At 42.1% G+C, this 27,913-nt stretch overlaps 2 protein-coding genes and 1 long non-coding RNA gene across 7 annotated transcripts in view; 1 reads left to right on the top strand and 2 right to left on the bottom strand.

The window, feature by feature from the left end:
- FLT3LG (fms related receptor tyrosine kinase 3 ligand) overlaps nt 1–21,181 on the top strand; it is a 38,365-nt gene extending 17,184 nt beyond the window's left edge. For 2 of the 5 annotated variants that reach the window (XR_015734203.1, XR_015734204.1), the window contains 4 exons: nt 1,753–1,909; nt 5,106–5,299; nt 8,404–8,602; nt 20,892–21,181. Coding sequence is in view for 2 of the 5 variants with exons in the window: in XM_034423271.3 (XP_034279162.1) it covers nt 1,753–1,909; nt 5,106–5,299; nt 8,404–8,427 (375 nt within the window). In the remaining 3 variants the exon portion in view is untranslated. Of the gene's footprint in view, nt 1–1,752; nt 1,910–5,105; nt 5,300–8,403; nt 9,267–20,891 lie in introns of those variants that run through there. The other 3 variants (XR_009622837.2, XM_034423271.3, XM_087893925.1) reach the window with 3 other exon arrangements.
- On the bottom strand, nt 703–8,990 carry LOC117669115 (uncharacterized). The gene is made up of 3 exons (XR_004592373.3): nt 8,902–8,990; nt 5,237–5,277; nt 703–1,027 (listed from the first exon to the last, which is right to left on the bottom strand). It is a non-coding gene; the product is annotated as an uncharacterized LOC117669115 (long non-coding RNA).
- LOC117669060 (uncharacterized) lies at nt 17,643–27,590 on the bottom strand. Its single transcript, XM_034423180.2, has 4 exons — nt 27,497–27,590; nt 22,022–22,555; nt 19,921–20,091; nt 17,643–17,902 (listed from the first exon to the last, which is right to left on the bottom strand). The coding sequence occupies exons 2-4, from the start codon at nt 22,527–22,529 to the stop codon at nt 17,643–17,645; spliced, it is 939 nt and encodes a 312-aa protein (XP_034279071.1). The 5' UTR covers nt 22,530–22,555; nt 27,497–27,590.
- Between the last annotated feature and the right edge of the window lie 323 nt (nt 27,591–27,913).

Genomic DNA, 27,913 nt, shown 5'->3' on the forward strand with positions numbered 1-27,913 from the left:
CCATATCCTACAGTTTGCATTGCTGTTTTTAAAAAGAATTTTATTAAGCTTCAAATATAAAAAAATAAAAATGTTGCAACAAAAAGGAGAAAAGTGTGGGGGGAGACAACAGGGAAAATTTAAAAAGTAATATTAAAAAACCCTCCAAAAATAACAGGAAAAAAAGTTATTTCCAACTCTCTTCAGTTCAGATAAAGTTGTAAGGCAAAACAAGATAACTTTTGTTTTAGTTTAACAAAGAGATACGAAACTAAAATATAAAAGATACACATACCATACCCAACAATCAAATAATAACAATGCTCTCTTAGTCTAAATGTATGGCATGGTGGCCTAGAGGTGTTTATCATGGTACAAAGGGAAAATATTTGCTACAAACTTGGTTTAGGCATCAGGAAGGGCATCCGGACAGTAAATGCTGTTCTGCCCCAGCTACAGATCTCAAAGAACACAGCACACACAAACTCTGAAAAAAACTTAGTTTACTCAAATAACCCAGTTTTAGCAATTGCCGGCTGTTAATAAGTGTTCTTAACAGCCTGCCAAAATTCCACAGATAAGATAGTCAGAGTCTTACTGGTGTTGGCAAAAAGCCCAGAAGCAAGGTTGCAGAGAAATCCCAATGCGATGATTAGTGAACTAAAGTTGTTTCCTGCAGCTTGTTGCAAGCTGCGTTCTTTCTTAAATAGGCTAAGGGAGTGGTCAGTTAGCCCCAAACCTTACTCTCGAGGAGACCTCCTCCTGAGAACCACTCCTGCCTTTTGGCAGCTCTGCGTGCCCATGCATTGAGAAGAGGCTCCTCCTCTTCATCCTCTTCACTTGAAGGAGCCTCTGGAGGTTCTGAAGGCCCTGACTGGATCTCTGCCTCTGGCACCACATCTTCTTCAGCCTCCTCGCTGTCCGACTCGAGCACCGGCTGCACAGGCTACTGGCACAGCACCACACCAGCCTCCTCGTCATCGGGATCAGCAACAATCCGTGCAGGCCGCTGGAGGGCCACAACACACTCAGTCACTCGGATTCTACCCTGAATAAACAGATTACAGGGTTGTAAAACTCTCTTAGTCTAAATAAAACATATAGCCCATAAATGCATCATAATATCAATTCCACAAATACACATAGTATTATTAGTTATTTCTATTAAAAAATATCTATAATAGCACATCCTTTATTTCAGTGGTTCTCAATCTTTTCTTCATCATAGACCCCCTTTAAATACCTTTTGTGGCCCTAGACTATGGCCACGGATCCCCAAGATTTAACTTAAATTATAACATTTCTTTAAGCCTTTGTGGACCCCCTGTGATGGCATTGTGGCCCCCAGGGTTCCGCAGACCACAGGTTGAGAATCACTACTTTACTTCAAATGGAAACAAATGCATAAAAAGCCCAAATAAAATGTGTATCTATTAAACTCCAGCAGCACACATTTCTGTAACAATCAATACACATCTAATCAAAATCAAGACTTCATTTTTATCTTTGTCAAGTAAAAAGTTCCAAAGGATTTCTATGTTGAAAGAAAATCAGCCTAGTTTTTATATTTAATCAAAGCAGTCGCTTTTGCCATCTCAGCCAGTTCATGTTGTTGGGCTTTTTTTCAAAATAAACTTCAAAAGATATAAAAGCACCAATAACGGCGTCTGAACTTTGGCATTGATTTCTGAAGTATGAGGTAGTAATTACAGCTGTCATACTGAGATGAGCAAGCTGCAGTTAATGCTTTGTATTTTTCTTGCTCTTTTTCAGGATAATAGTTCTACCAGTTTTGAATTGATAAATATCTCTCAGTTTGTAGATGTCATTCCTTCCCGCCTTCAGTTTCTATCAAAGGAGATAGAGAGGATTACATCAGAAGAAGAGCATGTTGATTTTAAGAACTGCACCATTATTCAGAGCCAAATAGGTAACATTTTTGAGTGATGGGGAAAGGGGTGAGGAAACAAAGGTTTGGCCATGTTCCCATCTGTGCCTAATCATGCTTCATTGAACAATGTTATCTGTTGTGTCCAATGTCCCATCCCCAGACCATAAATGAGATAGACTTAAGTGTTAAAATAATGTTTTCCCTCTTATCCTTCCATCATCCAAGAACAGGCTAATGGTGTGTCATATCTGTAAAGCTTTGTCCCTAATTAGCCTTGAAGGGACACGGGGTAAATGATAGTGAGAGGAAACAGAAATAGCACCACTGAAGGCAGGATAGAGATCTGCACCGTTTTCCACATAGGATTGTTTTTCCCCATTTCAATAAGGGCATAGTGGGGTTGCAGGGGAGAGCACTGTGTGACATGCTGGTGGGGAAAGGCCCTTGGTACATATTAAGCTGACTTTCAGAAGATAATGTTCCCACAGTGGAATATGGCAAAGTTCCCCAATGTTTCTGGCTTTGGGGACTGCCGGAGGATGGGGAGAGGGAGAGGATGGTTCTGTGTGAGCGGCTGGCGAGCATGTGCATGTGCATGCAGCTACATTTGCACGAGCGGTGAGCATGTGCACCTTCCACTCACTTAAATCGAGCGCATGCACACACTAGCCATTTCCACAGCCCGGCTGCAATTCCCTCACAGTCCACTAGTGGCCTGTGGCCCACAGGTTGGGGTCCCCTGGAATATAGTCTACCATGTCAGACTGCCTCAACCTGGTGCCCTCTGGACTTCAAATCCAACATTGATTGGGGCCAGATGATGTACAATGTCTCCAGATGTCATCTCAACGTCTCAGTACAGATAGTCCTTGACTTACTATCACAATTGAGCCCACAATTGTTGCTAAGTGAAACATTTGTTAAGTGAGTTTTGCCTCATTTTACGACCTGTCTTGCCACAGTTGTTAAGTGAATCATTACAATTGTTAAGTTAGTAACGTTGTTAAGTGAATCAGGCATCCCCATTGACTTCGCTTGTCACAAAGCTGATCACATGACCCCATGACACTGCAGCTGTCATAAATATGAACCAGTTGCTGTGGATCTGAATTTTGATCACATGACCAAGGGGATGCTGCAATGGTTGTAGGTGTGAAAAACGATCATAAGTCATGTTTTCAATGCTATTATAACTTTGAATGGTTGCTAAATGAACTGTTGTAAGTCGAGAACTACCTGTAGCCTGTTCCTGAGTGGCTACAGCCACAACATCCCTGCAGATGACACTCACAAAGTACCATTTTGGGGTACTGTGGAAATCCTCAGCTCCTATCCTGAAGATAGCTGTGGATTCTCCTAGCATGAGTCAGGCCCAAATACAACAAAGACACATGGTGGCTCCTTCAAGCCATATTCTATATTTTTTAATACCTTAGACCAGTGATGGCTAACCTTTTTGTCATCACGTACCAGGAGCAAGGGGGCGTGTCATGCATGTGCGTGCCCACACCCATAATTCTATGTGCCCTGCTCCAGCGTGTGACCCCCCCACACTCTCTATGCTCCTGGCACGCAATGGCACGCACACCGGAAGTTGGCAAACGGGCCGTTTCTGGCCTCCGGAGAGCCTCCGTGAGGGGGGGAGGCCATTTTCGCCCTCCCCAGACTCCTAGAAAGGCTCTGGAGGCTGGGGACAGCAAAAAACAGGCCTTCCCCACCCCCCCAAGGTCCTCTGGAGGCAAGATACAGCCTGTTTCCCTACTTCTGGTGGGCCCAGAAGGCCTGAAAATCAGATGGCTGAGCTTGTGTGCCCACCGTTATGGTTACGCGTGTCACCTGTGGCACACGTGCCATAGGTTTGCCATCACGGCCTTAGACAAAACCTTGCCAGATTGAGGATTCTACTATCTGCATTTACAATATACTCTGTGAACTATTAAGAATGGGCTGTCTTCACCCTCTTTCTCTCACACACGATATCTGGGCTAAGCTACCTCTTACTCTTCTGGAATGCAGCCCCTCCCTTGGGGAGGATCCACCCACCTCCTCACTACATTACATCACATATGATTTTGCAATATTTGAAATAGCAGCTGACAGATGCTACCAGAATTGCCAGAGAGAAGACTGATACCAAACTGGATGGAAGACCTTTCCAATTTGGAGCAGGCCCTGATTACAGTAATATGACTGACCTGGAATATTGTACCTCTGATTTAGTCGCTGTGAACTTCACTGGCCATATTTAGTTCCAGTTGTTTTTCTGGGACATGCTTTAATCTTCCTTTCTATCCCACCCTCTTAAGGCACACCTGGTTTTTTTTAACTAGTCCTGATTTCTATAGGAAGTAGAGGCTCTAATAATTCTCAGCACCTATACTAAAAGTCTTTTTTTTTTTGTAAGTGATTTAATTGTTTGTTAATCTTAACAAGGAATGTCACCACCACAATTACATGGCTGGCAAGGAAAAAGGAGCAACAACTAGTAACCAAGGTTTAAAATCAGAAGAGCAAAGTTAAACCTTCAAAATCTGTTCACAGCTGGATACCCTGGAGAAAGAATGCCTAAACCCCATCCAAGATGAAGTCCTTTGAAAAAGAAATCCATAATTTATCTTATGTTCCCACCATCCAAACTCTTTTAGTAATTGAACATAGAAGAGGGATTTTTCCTGTGATAATTTACGAATCTAGAAACAGTAAACACTTATCATTAGATATGCTACCTTATTTCTCTATCCCTTTTCACAAGGTAGACTGCAATGTCACATATCTTCAGGCAGGTCAACCAATAGAACTTGGGGTACAAAATATTATACTAAAATGTGACTGATTGGGTGATTTATATAATGTATAAGGTTACGTTAAAATAAATGGGCAGTTTGTGTGTCAGCACATCGAGAAAACCCAGTCTTAGCACCGTGTTTCTCAACCTTGGTGACTTTCAGAGGTATGGACATTAACCCAGAATTCCCTTGCTGGCTGGGGAATATTGGGAGCTGAAATTCACACCTCTGAAAATTGCCAAGGTCGAGAAACATTGCCTTATAGTATGTTATGGGAGAAGTATCATCATTTTTAAAGCCGTAATATGATTGATTCTGGCCTGGCAACATAACCAATGAGTGTTATGAACAGGTTGAAAATTTAGCATGTGTTATGTATCCCGCCATTGTGTCTTTCCTCTGAATATCATTTACTTTCTGCTCCATCCTCCCCACCCCTTTGTTACCAGCTGGCATTAGATCTGCCCCTATAGGTCAGTCTCTCTCTGTACTACAGAATCTTCTGTTACCCATCAACACTTCTGACCGGAAGCTAGAGAAGAAACAGTCATCTCAGCCAATCTCCCACAAAAGAACTTACTGGTGGTTACTTCTTTCAGCTATCTTGGTCTGTCTTCTCATCTGTTTATGGAAAAAATGCAAGGTAAAATCTTAATAAGAAACAGCTTCAGGTAAAAATGCATAACACAATAGTAGCATGTGAAACAACCTTGGACTCTACCTTAGTTACAGAACTGATATTTACAGGCAGAAAGTCTTCTGTTCTTTAATATTGTCATTGAAAGATCTGGATGAAGAGATAGAGAAAACCAATTCTGTAGATGACATTTAATTGGATGGGTTCCTAATTCCCCAGAAGACAGAAATAAAATTCACAAATGCTGTTTGAGAGAGTGGAGATATGGACTGCAAGTAACAGAATGAACTTTACTACAGATACATACAAAGTTCCTCACTCAAGAAACACAATTCACATATAGCGGATTAAAAATACCTAGCTTGATAATCGTATTTGTGAAAAAGATCTTGGAATAATAGCTTATTGCAAAGTGAACATGGACCCATACTGTCATAGAGCAACCAAGAAGGCAGATTAAGTTTTAGACTGTATCAAGGCTTGAGTTGACTCAGCCTTCCATCCTTCCGAGGTGGGTAAAATGAGGACCCAGATTGTTGGGGGCAATATACTGACTCTGTAAACCGCTTAGAGAGGTCTGTAAAGCACTGTGAACTGGTATATAAGTGTAAGTGTTATTGCTATCAACACAAGTACCATTTCCAAATCATACACAGTATTGTTTCCTTATGACCACATACAGTACTATCTTTCTTGATATTTGCCTATTTTCCCATCCTCTACAAACAGACATACATTTATCATATTTGCTTATTCACTATGTATGCATAATACATAAATATAAAGGATAATTGTAATTTGAGAAGTCTTCCCCTTTCAAGCATTTTCATAACAACACAGTTCAACTATGCTTTAATTAGGATTGGTTTCTCCTGTTCATGTGGAGGAATTCTATTAATTGCACATACAGTATTCTTTTGTTTTTATTCTGCATTTTTACTCTATTGAGTGTAACCCTTAGCTTGCCAGTTGGGGCAGGTTATGAAAACTGTGAACTGAACTGGATTGCAGAAGAATATAACTAGAAACCATCATAATCCTCATTTTTGCTCAATTTCCCCTGCCAAATGTAAAACAATGAAGATAAATGATGTATTCTAACTTATCTGCTTCCTTCTTAGGTGTTCAATTGGATATTTTAAATGGTACATAAACAAGTCTTATCTCTATGACTAATATGGTTGACTGGCAAGCTTCCAGGACATCCCTTCCATTTTTAAAAGATATCCTCTCCAACAGGCAGATAAGCAGCAGTAGATAAACAATTAGAGAGGAAATAATATTCTAATTAAAGAGCTTTAAAGGAAGAAGCCACACCCCACCAACATTGATAAGGCAAGCTACTACAAATAGTCCTTGACTTACAACAGTTCATTCAGTGACCATTCAAAGTTACAACGCCACTTTAAAAAGTGAGTTATGACCATTTATCATCTTATGACCATTGCAACATCCCACTAGTCACATGATTTACACTCAGCTTGGCAACTGATTCATATTTATGATAGTTGCAACATCCTGGGGTCGTGTGATCATATTTTACGACCTTCTGGCAAGCAAAGTCAATGGGGGAGCCAGATTCACTTAACTATGTTACTAATTTAACAACTGGAGTGATTCACTTAGCAAATATGGCAAAAGAAAAGTCGTAAATGGGGCAAAACTCACTTAACAAATCTTTCACATAGCAACATTGTGGTTGTAAATCAAGGACTACCTTGTCCATAAATGAACATTATCCCATAGACTAGTAAAAGTAGTCCTCCATTTATGACCACAATTGGGGCCAAACTTTCCGTTGCTAAGCAAAGTGGTTCTTAAGTGAGTCCTGCCCACTTAACAACCTTTTTTGTCACAGTTATAAAGTGAAATGCAGTTGTTAAGTGAATCCCTGATTGACTTTGCTTGTCGGAAGCCAACTGGGAAGATTGCAAAAGGCGGATCAGACCCCAATTGCCAAATGCCTGCATTTTGTGACCATGGAGATGCTGCAGCAGTCCTGAGGACCTGTCATAAGTCATTTTTTTTCTGTGCTGTTGTAACTTCAGTGCTAAACAAATGATTGTAAGACAAGGACTGCCCAGTGGTGGGTTTCACTTACCTTTGCTACCGGTTCGCTCACGTTCGCATGCGCAGAGCATATTTCAATACGTCCGGGCAGGTGGGCGGAGGCTCCCGCCACTGCTGCTACCAGTTTGCCTGAACTGGGGCGAACCAGTAGCAACCCATCACTGGGACTACCTGTATATTTATGATGCTCTATATCAGTGATGGCGAGCCTATGGCATGCGGGCTGGAAGTAGCATGCAAAGCCATCTCTCCAAGCATGCTTGAGGTTTGTGTGGGGTTTGTTCTCACTCTGCTTTAGGATTTACCAGTAACGTGGGAGAGTTTGGGGAGATTTGGAGCAATAAAGAAGCTGTTTGAACAGCCAGCTGTTTGTGTTATTTCTGTGCCATGCCCTGGTCATCACACACACACATGCATGTGGGGAACTGCTCTTCTGGTTTCCTGTGCTCCCGCGAATGTGTGCCGGGGAGCTGCTGTTCCGGTTTCAAGCACTCACCCCTCAACGCACATGCTCCCCTTTCGACACTTGGTGCCGAAAATGTTTGCCAACATTGCTCTATACCTTCATATAAACAGATCTGACTAAGCAATCTCATGAGCGAATACCCCTCCATAGGACACTAAATTACGATGCTCATCAAAATTTAGCACATTAGGAAAAATGCTAGATTAGATAGGTTACGTGCTTTTTCTCTAAGCAAAAAGTGTTACTTTATTTAGAAAATGGGAACAAACTGTGCCTAAAAGTCATAGAATGAAGTCAGCTAGAATTCTGCTTGATGACGTTTTCTCTGGGCGCAGAGAATGTGAGACCTTTCGTACCTCTTATTGGTGCAGTAGATCAATGTTTCTCACCTTGGCAACCAAGATATGTGGACTTCAACTCCCAGAATAGCTGGGAGGAATTCTGAGAGTTGAAGTCCACACATCTTAAAGTTGCTGACAAGCACTGCTGTAGATTGTTTGACAGAATGTATCTGCCCCACGTTTTCTTTTCCTCTCTATATATTTTCCCTTTCTTGTCTTTTTATCTTTTTCAGTGGTCCTCTTCGAGAGCAATTTAAAACTACCACATCCCCGTGGTATGGGATCTACATCACTCAGCATCTTAGAGCGGTGCTCTATCCCACTCCTAGCCTTTCTCTCGAAGGACTAACCTGGATCTATCTGTCCGAGGGGCTGCTGTCAAAAAAGATCTGCTAATGAGCCATAAGCCTCAGTTGTGGCTCCCATCCCTCGGTAGATGCTGCATCTTTCTTTTTGTAGTGTATAGATAGTCCTCAACTTATGACTGCTATTGGAACCAGAATTTGTGATGCTAAGAAAGGTGGAAAGGTTAAATCAATTGTGTCTGATTTTACATTCTTTTTTTGCCACAGTTTTTAAGCAAATTATTGCAGTTCTTAAGTGAGTTGTGCAGTTGTGAAGTAAATCCAGCTTCCCCCATTAACTTGCATGTTAAAAGCCAGCTGGGAAGGCTACCGATGGTGACCACATGTTGCAACCGTCATAAATACAAGCTTGTTACCTAAATTTACCTAAATTTTGATCACGTGGCCATGGGGATGCTGCGACGGCCATAAGTGCAAGAATTGGTTGTAAGCCACTTCTTTCTGTGCCATTGTAACTTCGAACGGTTGTTAAACGAATGGTTGTAACTCGGGGCTTATGTGCAGGGGTGGTATTCAGAGCGCAGAGCATCAAAAACAGGATGTGATGACGTCCAGGCGGGTGGGCGGAGCCTCCTGCAGTCACCCGAACCAGGTAGAATCGGCTGAATATACTTACACTGCTTATATGGTATGTACTGTGTGTTATGTATATGAAAAGGGAGAGAGAGAGAGAGATTGTTAATATATGTTTTTTTTATTTTGTATAAATAAAAGCAAATGTTTAGTAACCACATGAATGTTCCACAAAGAGGAATTTTCCAGTGCATTTTTATTTAATGTGACCAACTAACCTGTATTGGTCTCTTATCGGAATCAAGCAATAGACAGCCTGTCCTAAAATCATCTGTAGAGAGCAAAGTCTGAGACAGTGTTTCTCACCTTCATCAACTTCAACAGGTGTGGACTTCATCTCCCAGAATTCCTCAGCTAGCATGGAATTCTGGGAGTCGAAGGCCATACATCTTAAATGTTGCTGAGGTTCTGACATGACATCTTTATGCAGCTCTGCATTCCCTGAATCTGTTGTGGCCTGTCGGCCGCCAGCCCCTCCAACACCCAAATCAGAGGAAAAGCAGGCGTGGGAGTCAAGGTCAGCATCAAGGCAACTTGAGAGCTCCGAGAGGGAAGAGGGAATGGAGCTGGCAGAGAGAGAGAGAGAGACAGAGGCGGAGCCTGGCCCATCCATCAGCCCTCAGATGGAGAATCAACAGCCCCTGGGTCTGGAGGTGGCTGATGAGGAAGAGGAGGAACAGCTGGGTCCAGTGTCTGACGTGTGTATGCGCAGAAGGCAGAGGAGAAGAGAGTAGTGGAAATCCATGGGCTGATCCATGGGACAGAAGAGCCACTGCTGCTAGAGAAGCCCCACCCTAGCTCTGCGGATAAAAGGCAGGGGTCAGAGATGAATAGATGTGGCAGATAACTATTCATCTCCCTGCTGGACAGACTTGTTAGCCTGTGATGAGAGAGAAACTTTTTGCCGGGGCTGTTGGTGCTCCTAATAAAGGAATCATTGAGTTAACTTTAGAGGGTTTATCGTGTTTAGGGAGTTGAGTCAGAACACAATCATGCTAAAATAAACATCTTGAAACGCAACTAGAGCAATTCGTTTTGGATGGACAATTCAGACCAGATAGGAGAAAAGTCAGAATTTGTGTATCATTTTACTGTCTCCTTGTGATCACTCAGAATGCGCAGCCCAGATCTGGTAGCCCTGTCTCACTGCTGACAACTTTTTACAAAGGAGGCAAAAAGATGCTGAAGGATAACAAAACAATAATAAATAAACACAATGGCAAATCATGGTCACCGCAAATCACCATAAATATGGGTTGGTTGCCAAGCACCCAAAAGGAGATCACTTGACCAGGGACAGCTTTCAGAATTTTGAATCTGATTTTTTTTTTTTTTTTGGATCCATTGTAACTGATCGCTAAGTTGCCAGTCATAAGTGGAGGACTTCCTGTAGTTACAAAATACCTTTTAAATGCAGTTCCTAGTTAAGGAAGAAGCATCCACCATAAATGCACTCCTGCAAGGTGACTAATGCAGGTAGTTCTTGACTTATGACCACAAAATTTCTGTTGTTAAGGGAGACATTTGTTAAATGAATTTTGCTCCATTTTACGACTTTTGTTGCCATAATTGCTAAGTGAATCATTGCAGTTGATAAATTAGTAACATGGTTGTTAACTGGCTTCCCCATTGGTTTTGCTTGTCAGAAGGTCACAAAAGGGGATCCCATGACCTTGGGACACAGCAATGGTCATAAGTATGAACCAGATGCCAAGCATCTGAATTTTGATCACATAATCATGAGGATGATACAAAGGTCATAAGTGTGAAAAATGATCATGGCACTTTTTTCAGGGCTGTTATAACTTTGAACAATCACTAAATGAACTGTTGTAAGTTAAGGATTACCTATAGGTGGCATAATATTGATGTCAATTCTTAGCAACCACATAGATAGACTTTCTTCATGATGATGTCCTAATTTGGTCCATTAGACTTTCCCATAGTTCTCCCATCACCACTGTAATCAAGTCCAAACCTTGCTGTACTCTTCTTCTCTTTCTTTGCATCCTAAAAATTATCCATATTGATATTCATTATAATTTCTAAGGAAATTTTTCATTCCAGCCATTCCTCATAATTTAAAGAGTCTTTTCCTTTGGGAGACCAAATCCAATTTCTAACTGAAATTCCCTTTAGTGAAAAACTGTCCAATTTTCCATGGCAGAAAAAACACAGATTAAACCCAAGACCTATCTTTCTTCACTTTAAGACATATTGCTGGAAAAGGTTTTCCTGTTTATTCCTAACGATTTTATATAATAATTTATTCATTTTCTGTCCCAAGTCTTTTATCCGCATAATTAGCATTTGATAACAATCAAAATTTGGATTTCATCATCCACAATTGATTTGGCTGTGGTTGAAAGTCGTTCCGAATAAATTTTAGGAATGTTTAGAACGGGGGTCTCCAATCTTGGCAATTTTAAGCCTGGCAGACTTCAACTCCCAGAATTACTTGGCCAGCTTTGCGGCTGGGTAATTCTGGGAGTTGAAGTCCGCCAGTCTTAAAATTGCCAAGATTGGAGACCCCTGTTTAGGAAATTGAGTGATGGAGTATCTAATGAGTCCTTTGATAGGAAATCATCTTTCTCTGCTGGTTTCCCACTCTACCTCTGTAATGATATGTATGAATGACCTTGGGAGTCACAGCCTACACAATGGTCTGATAGACAAATCTGAATCTGAAGGAGGGATTGGGTTGGGAAAGCATCACAGATTGGTGATCCTCCCTAGTTTTGGTGAAAATAAAAGTAAAGGTGGGAAGAGGTCCCACCTCAGACTTGCAAGATTCTGTTAGTTTCCTCTTATAATAAAAGTAGTGTTACGAATCACAGTTAGTGCTTCTTGTGAAGATTTGCTGAGCAAATAACTGGTTAGCCTGCTTATAAATTTGCATGATGAATAAATCCTAATATCTTGCATGAGTCAGAACTCAGGGAAATGTACGATGGAGATGTTTCATAAATAGCCATTTATGAAATGGAAAACATCTCTTTTTAGCAGGAGAATAAAAGTAAGGCAGTGGAATTCTTTCCAAATAGCCATTAATATAGGCAATAAATTTGGGAGTCACTTTTGCATATATTATCTGGGGATTATTCTTTTTCATTCATATTAAGGCAATACACATTAGAATGACTGAAAAGGAGAACATTCACGCCCCCCCCTACTTAACCAGCAAACATAATTTTCCTTGTCCATTACTCAGCCATCTCCTGCATACTGCATTTTAACAAAACTAACTCTTTTTATAAATGTAGTCATGTATCCATCAGATTTCCTTTCACTGATTTCTCCATCCAGCTATTGCTTTAACTTCAGAAACAGTGTTTATGACATTCTGCCATGACATTAGGATTGGCTCTGTGTTTCTCTTCCTCCAGGATGAATCAATTCTGCCATGACCCACCCCTGTCCCATAAGAGATGTACAAATGTAAGAGAATTATCTGATATATCTCTAGCCAATGGTTTCTTCACATCTTCCAGAGAAAAACATCTTTCTCAGGACAACATCTGAATTTCCTGAGAAGTTTCATCTTTTGATAAGTTCAAGAGTTTAATAAGCTAAATTTGCTGCCTTTCGAAAACGCCAGACATTTGACTGACAATCTTTAGAATAGAACAGAACAGAACAGAACAGAACAGAACAGAACAGAATAGAATAGAACAGAACAGAACAGAACAGAATAACAGAGTTGGAAGGGACCTTGGAGGTCTTCTAGTCCAACCCCCTGCCCAGGTAGAAACCTACACCACTTCAGACAAATGGTTATCCAACAGCTTCTTAAAAACTTCCAGTGTTGGAGCATTCACAACTTCTGCAGGCAAGTTGTTCCACTAATTAATTGTTCTAACTGTCAGGAAATTTCTCCTTAGTTAGTTCTAAGTTGCTTCTCTCCTTGATTAGTTTCTACCCATTGCTTCTTGTCCTACCCTCAGGTGCTTTGGAGAATAGCTTGATTTCCTCTTCTTTGTGGCAGCCCCCGAGATATTGGAACACTGCTATCATGTCTCCCCTAGTCCTTCTCTTCATTAAACTAGACATACCCAGTTCCTGCAACCGTTCTTCATATGTTTTAGCCTCCAGTCCCCTAATCATCTTTGTTGCTCTTCTCTGCACTCTTTCTAGAGTCTCAACATCTTTTTTACATTGTGCCGACCAAAACTGAATGTAATCTTCCAAGTGTGGCCTTCCAAGGCATTATAAAGTGGTCTTAACACTTCACGTGATCTTGATTCTATCCCTCTGTTTATGCAGCCCAGAACTGTGTTGGCTTTTTTGGCAGCTGCTACACACTGCTGGCTCATATCTAAATGGTTGTCCACTATGACTCCAAGATCCCTCTCACAGTTACTACTATTGAGCAAGGTATCACATATACAGTACCTGTGCATTTTGTTTTTCTTCCCTAAATGTAAAACCTTGCTTTTTTCACTGTTGAATTTTATTTTGTTAGATAGCACCTTTTCTTAGGCAGCTAATTGGGGTGAGCTTAAATCATCTGGTCAGTTTGTAGGCTTAACTCAGGGATTCTTAAAATTGTTGCCATCACAACTTTAATCTTAATGAATACACTTGCACTAAACATCCAAGCACCAAAATGAACACAAATGAACAATGGAAACAGTACCACAAAACTTTGGAAAAAGTATATTTATTTGTAACAATATAACTGACAGTATCTCCACACCACTCCTTCACTCTGTTTGCATTAAAGGAGGTACACCTTAACTCTATAATACGACAAGCAACTCTTCCAAAGCTTTAGGTGTGAGTTTTTCAGTAATTAGGCTGCAGTAAAAGTAATCCATTAATTTGCAGAAGGGATGAGTTACACTTAGTTTGTGCTTTGGTTTAAATTTAGCCCATGGGATAGTATTTTTAATTAAGCTGTTATAAACAAGTTCAGAACTTAAGCAAAGGAAGAAACTGGCATTTTCCTCAATGGAAAGATCTCCCCCATCATCAGTTTTCCCAAGCTGATGTCTTCAGATATATGAGAGAACAAAGTCCACATTCAACACCATCAAGTCTTTGGGGACATTCTCTTTAGGGAAGGCTGCCTTGCATAGAGATGCCATCTCAGTGTCTAGGCTTTGCTCTTCACATGTTTGAAATAACTGCCTTCATGATAGATTATGTGCTGTGATAGATTTTGTCCAGGGTAAATCTGTCTCCAACCTGGTCAATCAGGTCTTATTGCTTATTGCCAAAATAATCAAATCTATACACCATATTATCCTCCTCTTCTCATTCCTTCCACCTTTCCCAGCATTAGAGCCTCCTCCAGAGAACTAGATCTTCACATGATGTGACTGAAGTAGGACAATTTTGACCCTGGTCATTTGTGCCTCCAGTGAGAATTCTGAGTTGAACTGCTTTAAGGATTACACATTGGCTACTGCCCCCTATAATCATCTTTGGAATGTCATGTTTGAGGATAAGAACAAGCACAGATAAAGACTGAACTCCCACACGTTGCAAGTTGGGCTTGTACATATCCTTCTACATCTTCAGTAAGAAGTCATCTGAAGTACCAATTTTCTGGTTCCTATCTCTACAACTTTTTTTTCTTAATATAGGTTCATAGGGACTAGTCAAACGTGACCCTTCCTTCCTTCTTTCCTCCTTCCTTTCTTCCTTCCTTCCTTCCTTCCTTCCTTCCTTCCTTCCTTCCTTCCTTCCTTCCTTCCTTCTTTCTTTCCTCCCTCCCTCCCTCTCTTTTTTCTTTCCTTCCTTCCTTCCTTCCCCAGCTGAAATTGACAAGAGTTCCCTCAGTTTTCCCTTCTAGGTTAAGTGAAAGAAAGAATGGTTAAACTGAGATATTTTTGTTCCCACCATTCCAAGAGTAGACATGCCAAATGGGACAGTGTCAAGTACAAATGGGGCTCAAAGAAAAGGTCAGTCAATGGAAACCATATGTTCCCTTAAAAAGCAAAATAATTGGCATGTGTTTTCCCAGAAGGGATGGGAGTGAAGAAGCAATTGGATCTATTCAGTCAGACATTGTTATGATCACTATCCAGACAGCACACTTGTTGCCAAAGCTGAAGAACAGATTGAAATCCAGAGAGTAAATTCTTAAACTGGTTTCATTTTCAAAGGGTTTCATCAAGGGAGACCAGGCGTTTAAGGCTTTCATGCAGGGGTGGGTTCTAATTTTTTTTACTACCGGTTCTGTGGGCGTGGCTTATTTTGTGGGTGTGGTTTGGAGGTCATGTGACTAGGTGGGCGTGGCTAGCTGGTCAGTCATTTCTGGAAAGTCCTCACACTTACGACCAGTCCTCGCACTTACGACCTGATTCATTTGTTTGCTTTTAACACTGATCAGCTGTAGGACGGCCCTTTGAAGCCCCGCCGCAAGAGTTTAAACAGTTTTTTTCCCTCTAGTCATCAGCTGGGACTCAGGAGGCAGCAATAGATTGGGGGTGGGACCAAATAAAAGGTAAGAATAACGTGGGGGGGGAGGGCTGGTTCGATGATGTCATATCATCACCGCTACCGGCTCGGCCGAATCGGACCGAACCGGGAGGAACCCACCACTGCTTTCATGTGACAGAACCCTATGAAGAAGAATAGTCGGCGATATTGCCAGTTGTAAAATAGCAGGATAGGTGATACTGCAAATGCCCTTTTGGGTTGGGATCTGTATCTGATACAGCAGTTGTTTTTGTGCACAGGAAGAGAGTTTGGTCTAAGACCATGATGGCGAACCTATGGCACACGTGCTACAGGTGGCACGCGGAGCCATATCGGTGGGCACGCAAGCTCAGCTCCATTCGGGCCTTCTGGGCCCACCGGAAGTAGGGAAACAGACTGGTTCCTGTCTCCAGAGGGCCTGGGCGGGGAGGAACACCATTTTTTGCTCTCCCCAGGCTCCAGAGCTTTTCTAGGAGCTTGGGGAGGGTGAAAACGGCCTTCCCCACCCACTGGAGGCTGGAAACGGCCCGTTTTCCAACTTCTGGTGGGACTGGAAAGCTCATTTTTTGCTCTCCCCAGGCTCCAGAGCCTTTCTAGGAGCCTGAGGAGAGCGAAAACAGCCTTCTCCACCCCCCGAGGCCATTTCTGTCCTCCAGAGGGCTTCCGGGGGGGGGGAACAATGTTTTTGCCCTCCTCAGGCTCCTAGAAAGGCTCTGAAGCCTGGGGAGAGTAAAAAGCGAGCCTACCAGGCCCACTGTGCCATTGCATGCTAAAAGCGGGGTGAGTGCAGGGGAAGTGCACGCATGCATGGGGGTGGGGCACATAAAATTATGGGTGTGGGCACATGCGCACACGACCCCCTCATGCTCATCCCGCTTTTGGCACTGATGGCAAAAAGATTAGCCATTACTGGTCTAAGGTTTGTCTATCTGTTGGGAGCTTAGCAATGGAATTGATCAGACAATGGCCAGGAACACCTCCAACATGTTGCTTCCAGTACAATGCCAAAGTGGGTTACATCCATCTAGATTCTAGAACACGGGTGTCAAACTCAAGACCTGGGGGCCAGATCCGGCCCATGGGGTGCTTAGATCTGGCCTGTGGGGCCCCCTGGAAACAGCAAAGGACCGGTCCACAGTGCCTCTGCCAGTGAAAACGGAGCTTGGGAGGGCCACATGCGGCCCTCCTGAGCTCCATTTTTGCTGGCAGAGGGTTGCAGGAAGCCATCACAGCCGAAAATGGAGCTCAGGAGCCCGTTTTTGCTGGCAGAGTGCTCAGACCACCACAGCCCCCCCTCCCGACATGAGTGACGTCAAGCTGGCCACACCCACCCTGGCCACAGACCCCGCCCCCTGAAGGTCAAACACAACCCTGATGCGGCCCTCAATGAAATTGAGCTTGACACCCCTGTTCTAGAGGGAGGAGGAGGGGGGAGGTGGAGGTGGAAGATTGACAGGAAATAGGGGAGGGGAAATGATACAGATACTCCTTGAGTTAACAGCCATTCATTCAGCGACTTCAAAGTTTGAAGTTATCCCAGCACTTAAAAGGGTGACTTACCACCAGTCCTCACACTCATGGCAATTGCAGCATCCCCACAGTCGCCTGGTCGAAATTCAGATGCTTTCAATCGTCATGTATTTATGATGATTGCATCATCTTGGCGTGATGTGATCACCTTTGGTGACCTTCCCAGCTAGCTTCCAACAAGCAAAGTCAATGGGGGAGGCTGTATTCATTTAACAACCGAATGATTCACTTAAGAACTGCACTGATTCAATTAACAACCATGGCAAAAAAGATTGTAAAATCCAACGTGACTCACTTAACAACTGCCTTGATCAGCAATGGAAATCCTGGTCCCAGTTGTGTTTGTAAGTCAAGGACTACCTGTATACAAGTAAGATATATAACTACACATATATTCTAATAGCCTAATTTAGGAAAGTGGATTGTTTTTGATCACTGTTGGGAACCCAGCCCTTCAGGGATCTGCAAATTCATCATACTTCCTTCAAACCACACTTAGCCAGATTTTTCCAGATTGAATAAAATAAGGGAAGGAGTTGTACTGGAGGAAAGGGGAGCTGCTAGAGAGAAGCTGGATCTCAGATAAGATTTCCAAGGTTGACTGGAGACAGGCACTCCAGTTTCACAGGGCTTCGTGGCACCTCCTTGGTGTCTGGTCCTGTCTCAAGTTTAGCAGGTTTCTCTGGTGATGTTTCAAGCCCAGGAGAGGGTTGTTTGAGATCTGGGACTGAGAGGACCTGCATTGGTTTAAGTTGGATTTGTGTTGGGATTGGGTAGACATAACCATCTGTTTCATTGAAGAACCAGTCGTAATGCTGGGGCCTGTCTAGGGAGAGAGCTGAAAAGAAAAGAAGAGAGACGGAAGTTAAAGAAATATGTGTAGTCTATCAGTTTAGCATTCCAGGTCTGGAATGGGTTGGGGCATTTGAAAACTTTAGTACCTGATATGGATTCTCTCCCAAAATGACTGTTGGGTGGGCTTTCCCATTCATAAAACAGTTGCCATAGAAGGCATAATTATATGACAATGCTACTTGAGACCCTTCCTGGATCTTCCTCCATCCCACTTATTTACACATTGTGACGATTGTTGTCGAATGATCTATCTAGGTACTCCTACCATCTCAAATGAATAAGGCATTGCCCAGTAAAATGCCTCTGTTATGGAATGGGACAACTCATTGTAGCCATCTTGCCATGGCCAACTCGGCACAGTCATCTTGCCCTGACCAACTTGCCACAAGACAACTCACTAGGACCAACTTGCTGTGGGACAACTTGCTGCAGGACAATCCACGCAAGATAATTCAGTGCAATAAATGCTATCCACCATTATTTCTTCTACGCTATTTCCAGTGACAAAAATAATGTAGAAGAAATACTGGCGGATAACATTTATTGCATTGAGTTATCCTACGTGAAATTGTCCACTGCGAATTGTCCCATGGCAAGTTGGCTGCACAGAGTTGTCCCGTGGTGAGTTTGCCATGGTAACTTCACTGTTATGATATCCCAGTGCTTATAATGCTTGTTTGGCACATCAATGTCTTTTTGGTACCTGACAAAGACCTTTTTCTATTTATAAGATTTGGTACAGAAAGATTTTTATGTCCTTAGTTTCATTCCTGTATCTATAACTGGATGTTTTAATTGTATAGTATATCATTTCTTAATAACAGTAATCATGACCAGAATTTCCACCAATAAGTGATGCAATCATAAGCGGGATGTCATGTGAATGCATTGCTTAATGGCAGCAATCCCAGCATTCCCCGTTGCAATCGTTAAGCTAGGATCATTAGCTACGGTGGCGCAGTGGTTAGAGTGCAGTACTGCATGCTACTTCTGCTGCCTGCTGGCTGCCTGCAATTTGGTAGTTCAAATCTCACCAGGCTCAAGGTTGATTTATCCTTCCATCCTTCCTAGGTGGGTAAAATGAGGAGCCAGATTGTTGGGGGCAATATGCCGACTCTGTAAACCGCTTAGAGAGGGCTATAAAGCACTGTGAAGCGGTATATAAGTCTAAATGCTATTGCTATTGCTATCATGTTAAACAAGTCTCAGTCAACTTGCAAGCAGGCAAGTAGCTGCTGTTGGGCAGAAGAGGGTGTGCAGGTGTCTGGCAAGCCATGGCATGAGCATGGCAGAATCAGGGATGGTTCCTGGCAGGCAAGGAAAAATGTGAGAGACTTACCAGAGTGACCCATGGCCTTTGTTGCTGACTTTATTTGTGGGAAGTCAACAGGGAAAGTCATAAGTGATAATCACCTGTGTGGGATGCTGCAAGTGTTGTGAAAATCAATTGTCAAGTGCCTAGATCAAGATCACCTGACCAGAGGGGTGGTAGATCTGGCAGTACTTTGAAGACCAATTTAAGTACCACTCATTCAGCACTGTTGTAACTTTGAATGGTTGTTGAACCAGTGATCATCAAAAGTCTATGGAGATTCTCAATCATCCAGGTTATGGTTGTCCCAAAGGTGCTTTTTCCAAAAGGCAATTGGACTTGCTTAGGTTTTTTGTTTGAAAGCATTTTGGTTCTCATCCAAGAAGCTTCTTCAGTTCTGAACTTCTTGGATGAGAAGCAAAACGTTTCTAAACAAAAAACCAAGAACATCCAGTTGCCTTTTGGAGAAAGCACCTTTGGTTATTAAAAGAGGAAGACTTGTGAACCCTTCCTTACCCCCACAACCACCATTTTTTTTTCAACCAAAGGCTATCAACAACATTGATGAACCAGAAGCAAGAAGTTTGTATCTCATAGTGGGAGCAAAATACAGGGGAAGGACATTGACACTCTTAAGGTCACTCTTAAGTGACCCTTCCCATCCCAAAGGACCTGGGGAACAGGTTTACCAGGGTCATCAAATGCATCCTCATTCAAGCGATGGTGTGTGAATGGTTCTTTCTTGGATCCTCGACTGTGGGCACAATAGATTCCCACGAAAACACACAGCAATATACCACACACCCAGAGGAATAGAGCTATGGCGTTCTTGGATATTCCTTGAGTTTCCCCAGCTTGACCTTTACAGGAAAAAAAAATGCCTGAGTTCACATACAATATACCAAACTAGGGAAAAAATGGTATCAGCTTATATACTAATGCTTCAGCAGCCGTTGCTTCCCTATGTTGGCTAAAGCTGCCATGCAATTGCTTTGGGCATGGGGGTCTTCAGAGCAACCCTATTTTATTAACCTGGGTTTATAATCAGAGAGTGTGCTGAGAACTGGCTACCAGTTTTCAATGAATGCAACTGACCCAGTCCAATTGCACTTTTTTCCTTTTTGAATAAAAGCCAAGAAATCAAACACAGCGCTTAGCATACCGAATAGTCTTAAATGTCTCTTAAATGGCTTTCCCTAGGGAGACACACATTTATCTGAGTCTGTGGGGTGCAATTGGTTTTGGAATAATATGGTACAATAATTCAAATGGTGGAGCTGGATGGGGAAATGTTAAATGTGATCTAAGATTTAAATTAATGATTATTTTCCAGCCATGTATTGAATTATCTTGTCTTCTATTGTCCCTAGTTTATTATTTTTGAATATCGATGGGATCTGGCTAAGACTTTTGAGGCCCATAATTAGGCACTTCAAGCCAATTCCAAAGAGCCTTCAATTTACAATTGTATTTCTTCAATCAGGGAGGCTTGTAAGGGATTCCAGCAATTGCAACTCTAATAGGCAAACCTGTCCTGCTTTCCTACTGTTTCCTCCATCTTTTTTCATAATAGAATATTATTTTGAGGAAAGGGGACAAGACTACACAGAATACTAGTCAAATTTAGTAGAAGAATTTCTGTATTGCATTGTTTTTTCAGAATCCAATATGAGAAGGTTTGACTGTCATCCACAGACTTTTTAAGAACTCAGGAATTTATGAATACAGTCACATATGAATACAATGAGGAATCACCACTTCCAGATTTCTGTTACAGAAGATCTAGAAAATCATAAGGACATGGAACCAACCATCACAGCTGCTAGCAACAAATGTTATGATTTAACAAAGCTCTTTGTAAAAAAGGAAAGTAATGGATAACTTCAAGAGACAAATTCTTTGTATATCTAACCACAGTTGACCAAATAAATAAAGTATAAGTTTTAACACTGTACCAATAAAGGAGAATATTTGTACTCCGCGTTGAAAATGAGGGGGTCCTTGCTGTTCTCTGAGCATGGTTGTTTTCTTGCAGATTTTTCATTACCCAAACTAGGGGTAATGGTGATGGTGTTACCTAGTTTAGGTACTGAAATCTTTGCAAGAAAACAACCAAATTCAGGGACACCAAGGACCCCTCATTTAACACTGTGAAAGTAGGAGAAAAACATGAACTAGATCAGTGTTTCTCAACCTGGGCACTTGAGCTTTGCTGACTGGGGAATTCTGGGAGCTGAAGTCCACACATCTTCAAGCTGCTCAAGTTGAAACAAACTGATCTAGATCATTTTTGCTATGCCTGATTTTATGTCTAAGTCATGATTCTCCTTCATTCCTAGCTAGTGTTTTTTCTAAAATCTTGGCTTGGATGTCCAAGAGAAAGGGCAAAGGAGGAAAATTACGTGCATTTATGGTGACTTTGCTCAAATGACGTAACTTCATTTGTACAATGACATTGTGATGCATGTAGCAAATAAAAGCTACTGTGGATTATGAGAAGGAAAAATGATACTGAATTCTTATCTCTCTCACTGTGATACATTAGGTTGGACCATCTTCTAAACCAAAGGTGGAGAACTATGGCCCTTTTATAATTTATGGTCTTCAACTCCCAGAATTACTGAGCCAGCCTGTGTCAGGAATTCTGGGAGTTGAAGTCCACAAAAGTCATAAAAGGGCCATAGTTCTCCACCTCTGTTCTAAACATTCAATTACTCTCTGTATTACAGATAAGTTAAATCTGGACCATTCAAGAATCCCAGATTCAACTCCTTCCCAATTGTCCTTCACCTTTTGGTTTCAGCAGCGCAACTGCCATGCCCCGAGGTGCAAGCTGATTTTTTTCAGGGTCTTCCATGTTTATGCCAGAAAGATTGAAACGAGCCCTCTCCTCTTCTTGAAACATCTCTGTCATGTTCAGCACCATATCTGCACGCCTAGCTGCAGCCTCCCACTCATAATTTCTTATAGGATCATCCACATTTAGGTCAGAAATCCCAAATGGACTATCTTCTTCCTGGATCAACTCAGTATTCTCAGTCTGGGCGGTGGTGATCGAGGGCTGAGTCTGGTTCTGCTGAGGCAGGGATGAATTGGGTGGAGAGTTGGTAACCGGACTGGGGTGCAGGAGAGATTTGGGATCTTGCGTGGATTCAGAGGACATTGGCGGCGTGGATGACAATGTGGTGGGGAGAGATGAAGAAGAGGAGTAAAGGGATGTGCTTGATGACACGTTAGCCCTTGCATATCTCAGACATATAAGTAACAACAAGCCAAGAGCAACACAAGGTAGATTCATTTTCAGACACCCACTCAAGGGAATTTCTATGGAGAAAAATAAAAATACTTACAAATAGAATCAGCCACACATTGCATCTTCTAAATGTTCTCGGTTGAACAGACAAATCCTTTGTTTACACTTTTTCACACTGTGCAGGAGCTGATGTGGTTTGCCACTCAATGAAAAGCTATAGCCTTTTTCACTCAGCAATAATTAACACTACTTCAGTCATCTGTGTCACTTGAAAGTCATCAGGCAGCAACTTGAGGCACAAGCATATTTCTCTGCAGTATCTCAAAAGAATTATTTTGAATGGCTAGTCTACACATTGAATCTGCAAGTTGTGGTTCCTGAATTTCTGAAGCTCAGTCTGCCAATGTTATCCCTGGACAGGCAAGCAAAGTCCATATATAAATCATTGAGATCAGCAATTGGGCAATATTGAGCTTCAGGGTTTAGTGACCATGGTCTAGGTCCATGATGGCGAACCTATGGCACACGTGCCACAGGTGGCACGCAGCACCCTCTCTGTAGGCACGTGAGCCGTCACCCCAGTTCAGCTCTGCCGCACATGTGCATGCACCTCCCACCAGCCAGCTGGTCGTCAGGTCTCTGCTGCACATGTGTGGGGGGTAGGGCGTGTGCAGGGGGGCCACACGTGCATCTGTGGGGGGTGGAGCATGTACGGGGAGTGCACGTGCATGCATGGGGTGGGGCATGTGGGGGCGCACGCAAGGGGGTCGCTTGCGGGGGGCCATGCATGAATGTGTGGGGTGGGGGGTGGGGCACATGTGCAGGCGGCCACGCGGGAATGCACAGGGATGGGGTGCATGCATGGGGGCCACATGCACATTGCAATTTGGGGTTTTCGGCACGCACACACACTTTGAGCACGCGATCCGGAAAAGGTTAGACATCACTGGTCTAGATACCATCCACAATTGCTGAAGTTGCCATCCACAATTGCTAGCAGAACAGCAGGAAATCTGATGTCTAGACAATTGTCAGATCCATTGAAGCTCAACACTGCCCATACTGGCTCTGAAAGCCTACACAATATCAGCAGTCTTGGGAATCTTAAACTTTGTATAAGCAGGGATGGAAAAAAAACTTTGAAGGGAGAACTCCCACAACCTCACAATGACAGCCAAGGGTTGCTGATTGCTGGAGGGGTGCACATGCGGAAAAACAAGAGGGAAATGAAGAAATGGAGAAACTAGAATAGTGAACAGAAAATGTCATTGAACATCAAGTACGAAGAAATGTTTGTTTACCTATTACATTTAGCAGTCTGAATTTAAAAACAACCCATATCCGTGATAGCAACCTATGGCCTGCATGCCACAGGTGGCACACAGCGGCCTCTCTGTGGGCATGCAAGCCATCGCCCCAGTTTAGCTCTGCCACGCATGCGTGCATGCCTCCTGCTGGCCAGCTGAGGCATGTGTGGGGGGCGGGGTAGGTGGGGGGTCTGTGCATGCTTGGGGGGTGGAGCAGTGGTGGGATTCAAAAAATTTTACTACCGGTTCTGTGGGTGTATCTTGGTGGGTGTGGCTTGGTGGGCATGGCAGGAGAAGATACTGTAAAATCTCCATTCCCACCCCACTCCAGGGGAAGGATACTGCAAAATCCCCATTTCCTCCCGATCAGCTGGGACTTGGGAGGCAGAGAATAGATGGGGGAGGGGCCAGTCAGAGGTGGTATTTACCGGTTCTCCAAACTACTCAAAATTTCTGCTACTGGTTCTCCAGAACTGGTCAGAACCTGCTGACTACCACCCCTGGAGTGGGGGCGTATGCTGGGGGTGTATGCACATGCAGGGGGCAGGGCACGTGTGGTTGGGCACGTGCGCATTCGTCGGCTGGGCTGGGTGCATGCACGGGAGCCATGCACACATTGCATTTTGGGGTTCAGGCGTGCATGAGAGCATTTGCGCAGCATGCACACACTTTGGGCACTTGATCCGGAAAAGATTAGCCATCACTGACCTACATTATCTTTCTCATCCTCTTGCCTTCTAGTGTTGGATTTTGATTCCCAGACTTCTAGGCCAAGAATACATAACTTTTTAAAAGCAACTATTGGCCTTTGATCCATCTAGGGCAGGCGTTCCCAAACCTGGCAGCTTTAAGACTTGTGGACCTCAACTTCCGGTTGGCTGGAGAATTCTGGGAGTTGAAGTCCGCAAGTCTTAAAGCTGCCAAGTTTGAAAACCTCTGATCTAGGGTATGCCATTCAAGGCCTTCCCTCCCCATTCCATGTTCCATTGATTTTTGTTCAACGTCAAGTGGTATTTCTTGGTCATTGAGCATGTTCAATCTTCACTGCTCTTAAATTATTTTATGTTGCTGTGAAAATAGGTTTTCTCCAACCTTAATGATATTTGTAAGGCTGTATAAGAATCCAGATGTTACTTTTGATTAGAATTTTGCTTGGATGTAGGATTAAGCAGGATGTTCTCTAAGGAGATCGTAATTCTCTTTTTCTGTGATTGTGAGAAGAGATGTACAGATGATTTTTGCATTAGGAATTGAAAGATTCTCCAAGAATCATCAAATTGTCAAGTCGAAATAATTGTACTGAAGATAAGTTTTATATCACTAACAATAATTGGATGATGCTATATAGATACTATAAATAGCTAAAATGGACTTGACCAACATTTGAATTTATAGATAGCTGTCCTCATCAACGGACAAAAATTACATAAAATCAATAATTCTCCATCACTTCCACTAAACAGATGTGGCAATAAAGATGTAAGTGTAAGAAAAAAAGCACAATATTTTGGGAATTGGATTCAACAAAAAAAGTACAAGGGGGCTCAATTAGGTTTCTAAGAGTGTGAAGTTTTGTGCTACCACCCAAAAAATCTGATATGAGAATTGTGAATATTGGAGTCTTAATCAATCTTCTACCTATATACTTGTACATATATCATTATGAGTTGCCATGTATTTTCAGATTTGAGTAAGTAAGAAAATCTTAAAGTCTCTCAAAGAATTTGCATTCAAACAAGCTGGCTAGCTGAATGCTGGATTACAGAATAATAGAGTTGGAAGGGATCTTGGTCTTCTGGTCAACTTCCTGTTCAATCAGAAGACCCTGTGCCATTCCAGGCAATTGGCTGTCCAATCTCTTCTTTAAAACCTCCTATGATTGTACATCCACAGCTTCTGGAGGCAAGCTATTCCACTGGTCAGAAAATTTCTCTTTAGTTCTAGGTTGATTCTCTCCTTCATTACTTCTTGTCCTGCCCACAAGTGCTTTGAAGAATAGCTTGGCCCCTTCCTCTCTGTGGCAGCCCCTCAAACATTAGAAGACTATTATCATGTCATCCCTAGTCTCTTCTTCGTTAGACTAGACATGCCCAGTTTCTACAACCCTCTATTGTATACTTTAGTTTCCATCAGCGGTGGGTTTCAAAAATTTTTACTACCAGTTCTTTGGGTGTGGCTTGGTGGGCGTGGCATGACTTATTGGGCGTGGCAGGGGAAGGATACTGCAAAATCCCCATTTCCTCCCAATCAGCTGGGACTTGGGAGGCAGAGAATAGATGGCGGCGGGCCCAGTCAGAGGTGGTATTTACCGGTTCTCCAAACTATTCAAAATTTCCGCTACCAGTTCTCCAGAACTGGTCAGAACCTGCTCTGGTTTCCATCCCCTTAATCATCTTTGTTGGTCTTCTCTGCATCCTTTCTAGAGTTTCAACATCTTTTTAAATCAAACGCCACTACCAGCAATACCTGGAAAATCCTTCTGGTTATGAAACCTTGCCTTTCACAAGAACCTCTGACAAGAGGTGATAACCCAGTCCTAGATACAAAAACAATTTCCCAACTCTCCTGAGTAACAACAGTGGCCTCAGAGTGGTTTATTGTTTACACAGCTTTCATCACCCATTTCCTCCTGCCCATCATCATAAACAAACTTTTCTATTTCTAAATGGTTTTCAAAATATAGACATTTAGGGGATGCTATTGGAGAAGGTGAGTGTTGGTGCAAAAAGCAACCTTTCTTTGCCTCTTTGTGTATTGGAATGACATACATTTCAATTTTCTCTCTCTTTGTAGTCCAGTTTGTCTGTGAGAATGGATAGATTTCTCATCTATTAACCTTCAGTTCCCTTCTGAAGCTATACAGAAAAAAAATCCTGTATCAATTCACTTCAGAATAAACCCCACTGAACTGAAATTACTTCTGAGTAGATCAGCATCAGATTACATGAATCAGTGTCTCCCTTCTGATCCTTTTAAAGTATAAAACTGCAGCTCATCGGATATTTTTTTTGCCCTTCTAAAAGCCACATAGTCTGGATGTGATGAACAAAGTATAAAGAATTTCTAAATATTCAAAATTCTACCACTAATCCAAAATTTATAATTTTATATAATTTTATTATATTATTATTATTTATTATGATACATAATTATATATATACTGTATATATATTGATGATGAATATATATATACAGTTAGTTTTTTAGTTTTGTTTAGACTATTTTAAAAAATGTATGTATGTATGTAAGTATGTATAAGAAAGCTCAGGACCGTATTTGTTGGAAACATGCAGGAGAGGCCTTCATCCTGCAATGGATAGACAATGGCTAAAATAATGATGATTTTATATGATTTTATAAAATGATGATGATTTTACGATGATATAAAATCATCATCTTAGCCATTATCTATCCATTGCAGGATGAAGGCTTTTCCTACATGTTTCCAACAAATACGGTCCTGAGCTTTCTTACACATACTTACATACATACATACATACATACATACATACATACACATACATACATACATACATACATACATTTTTAAAAATAGTCTAACCAAAACTCAAAAACCAACTTGAAAAAAAGACGCAAGCTTTTTCATGACAACTCTATAGTGGAAATGTTCAGCATCTCTGCAGAATCGCTAGTTTGAAAGGCAGAAAAGCACAAAAAGTTCTAAAGAGCTGACAGTGTACATACCATCCAATAGACAGTGAGTCTTCTGATACGGCCACTTGCCTAAGGAAAATAAATTGCTCCAGGTAACCTAAAACCTGCAGCCAGGTAGAAAAGCATGAACAGTTTGCAGCCAGGTAGAAAAGCATGAACGTGTAGGAAAAAAAGAAAAGCTCCACCCCCCAATTTACTGAGCTCCCCTTATCTCAAGGGAAAGAAGAAGCTGACAAATTGTGAGCCCCAGGAGAGAACATCTTAGCAACACACTTGTTTGAGGAGTTTATCCCTGGTTTCCCAGAAAGGCACTTCTGGTTTTAATGTTCTATCATCTCTCCACCTCTAATCAGATATATTATTAGTAGGTAGAAATAAATGGGCTTATTGCCTATTCCAAGCTAGGAAAAACCACTCCAGTTCTACATGATGTGTGTATCATGTAGA

This window comes from Pantherophis guttatus, chromosome 4, assembly GCF_059756535.1.
Source record: "Pantherophis guttatus breed Tessera chromosome 4, ASM5975653v1, whole genome shotgun sequence".
NCBI lineage: Eukaryota > Metazoa > Chordata > Lepidosauria > Squamata > Colubridae > Pantherophis > Pantherophis guttatus.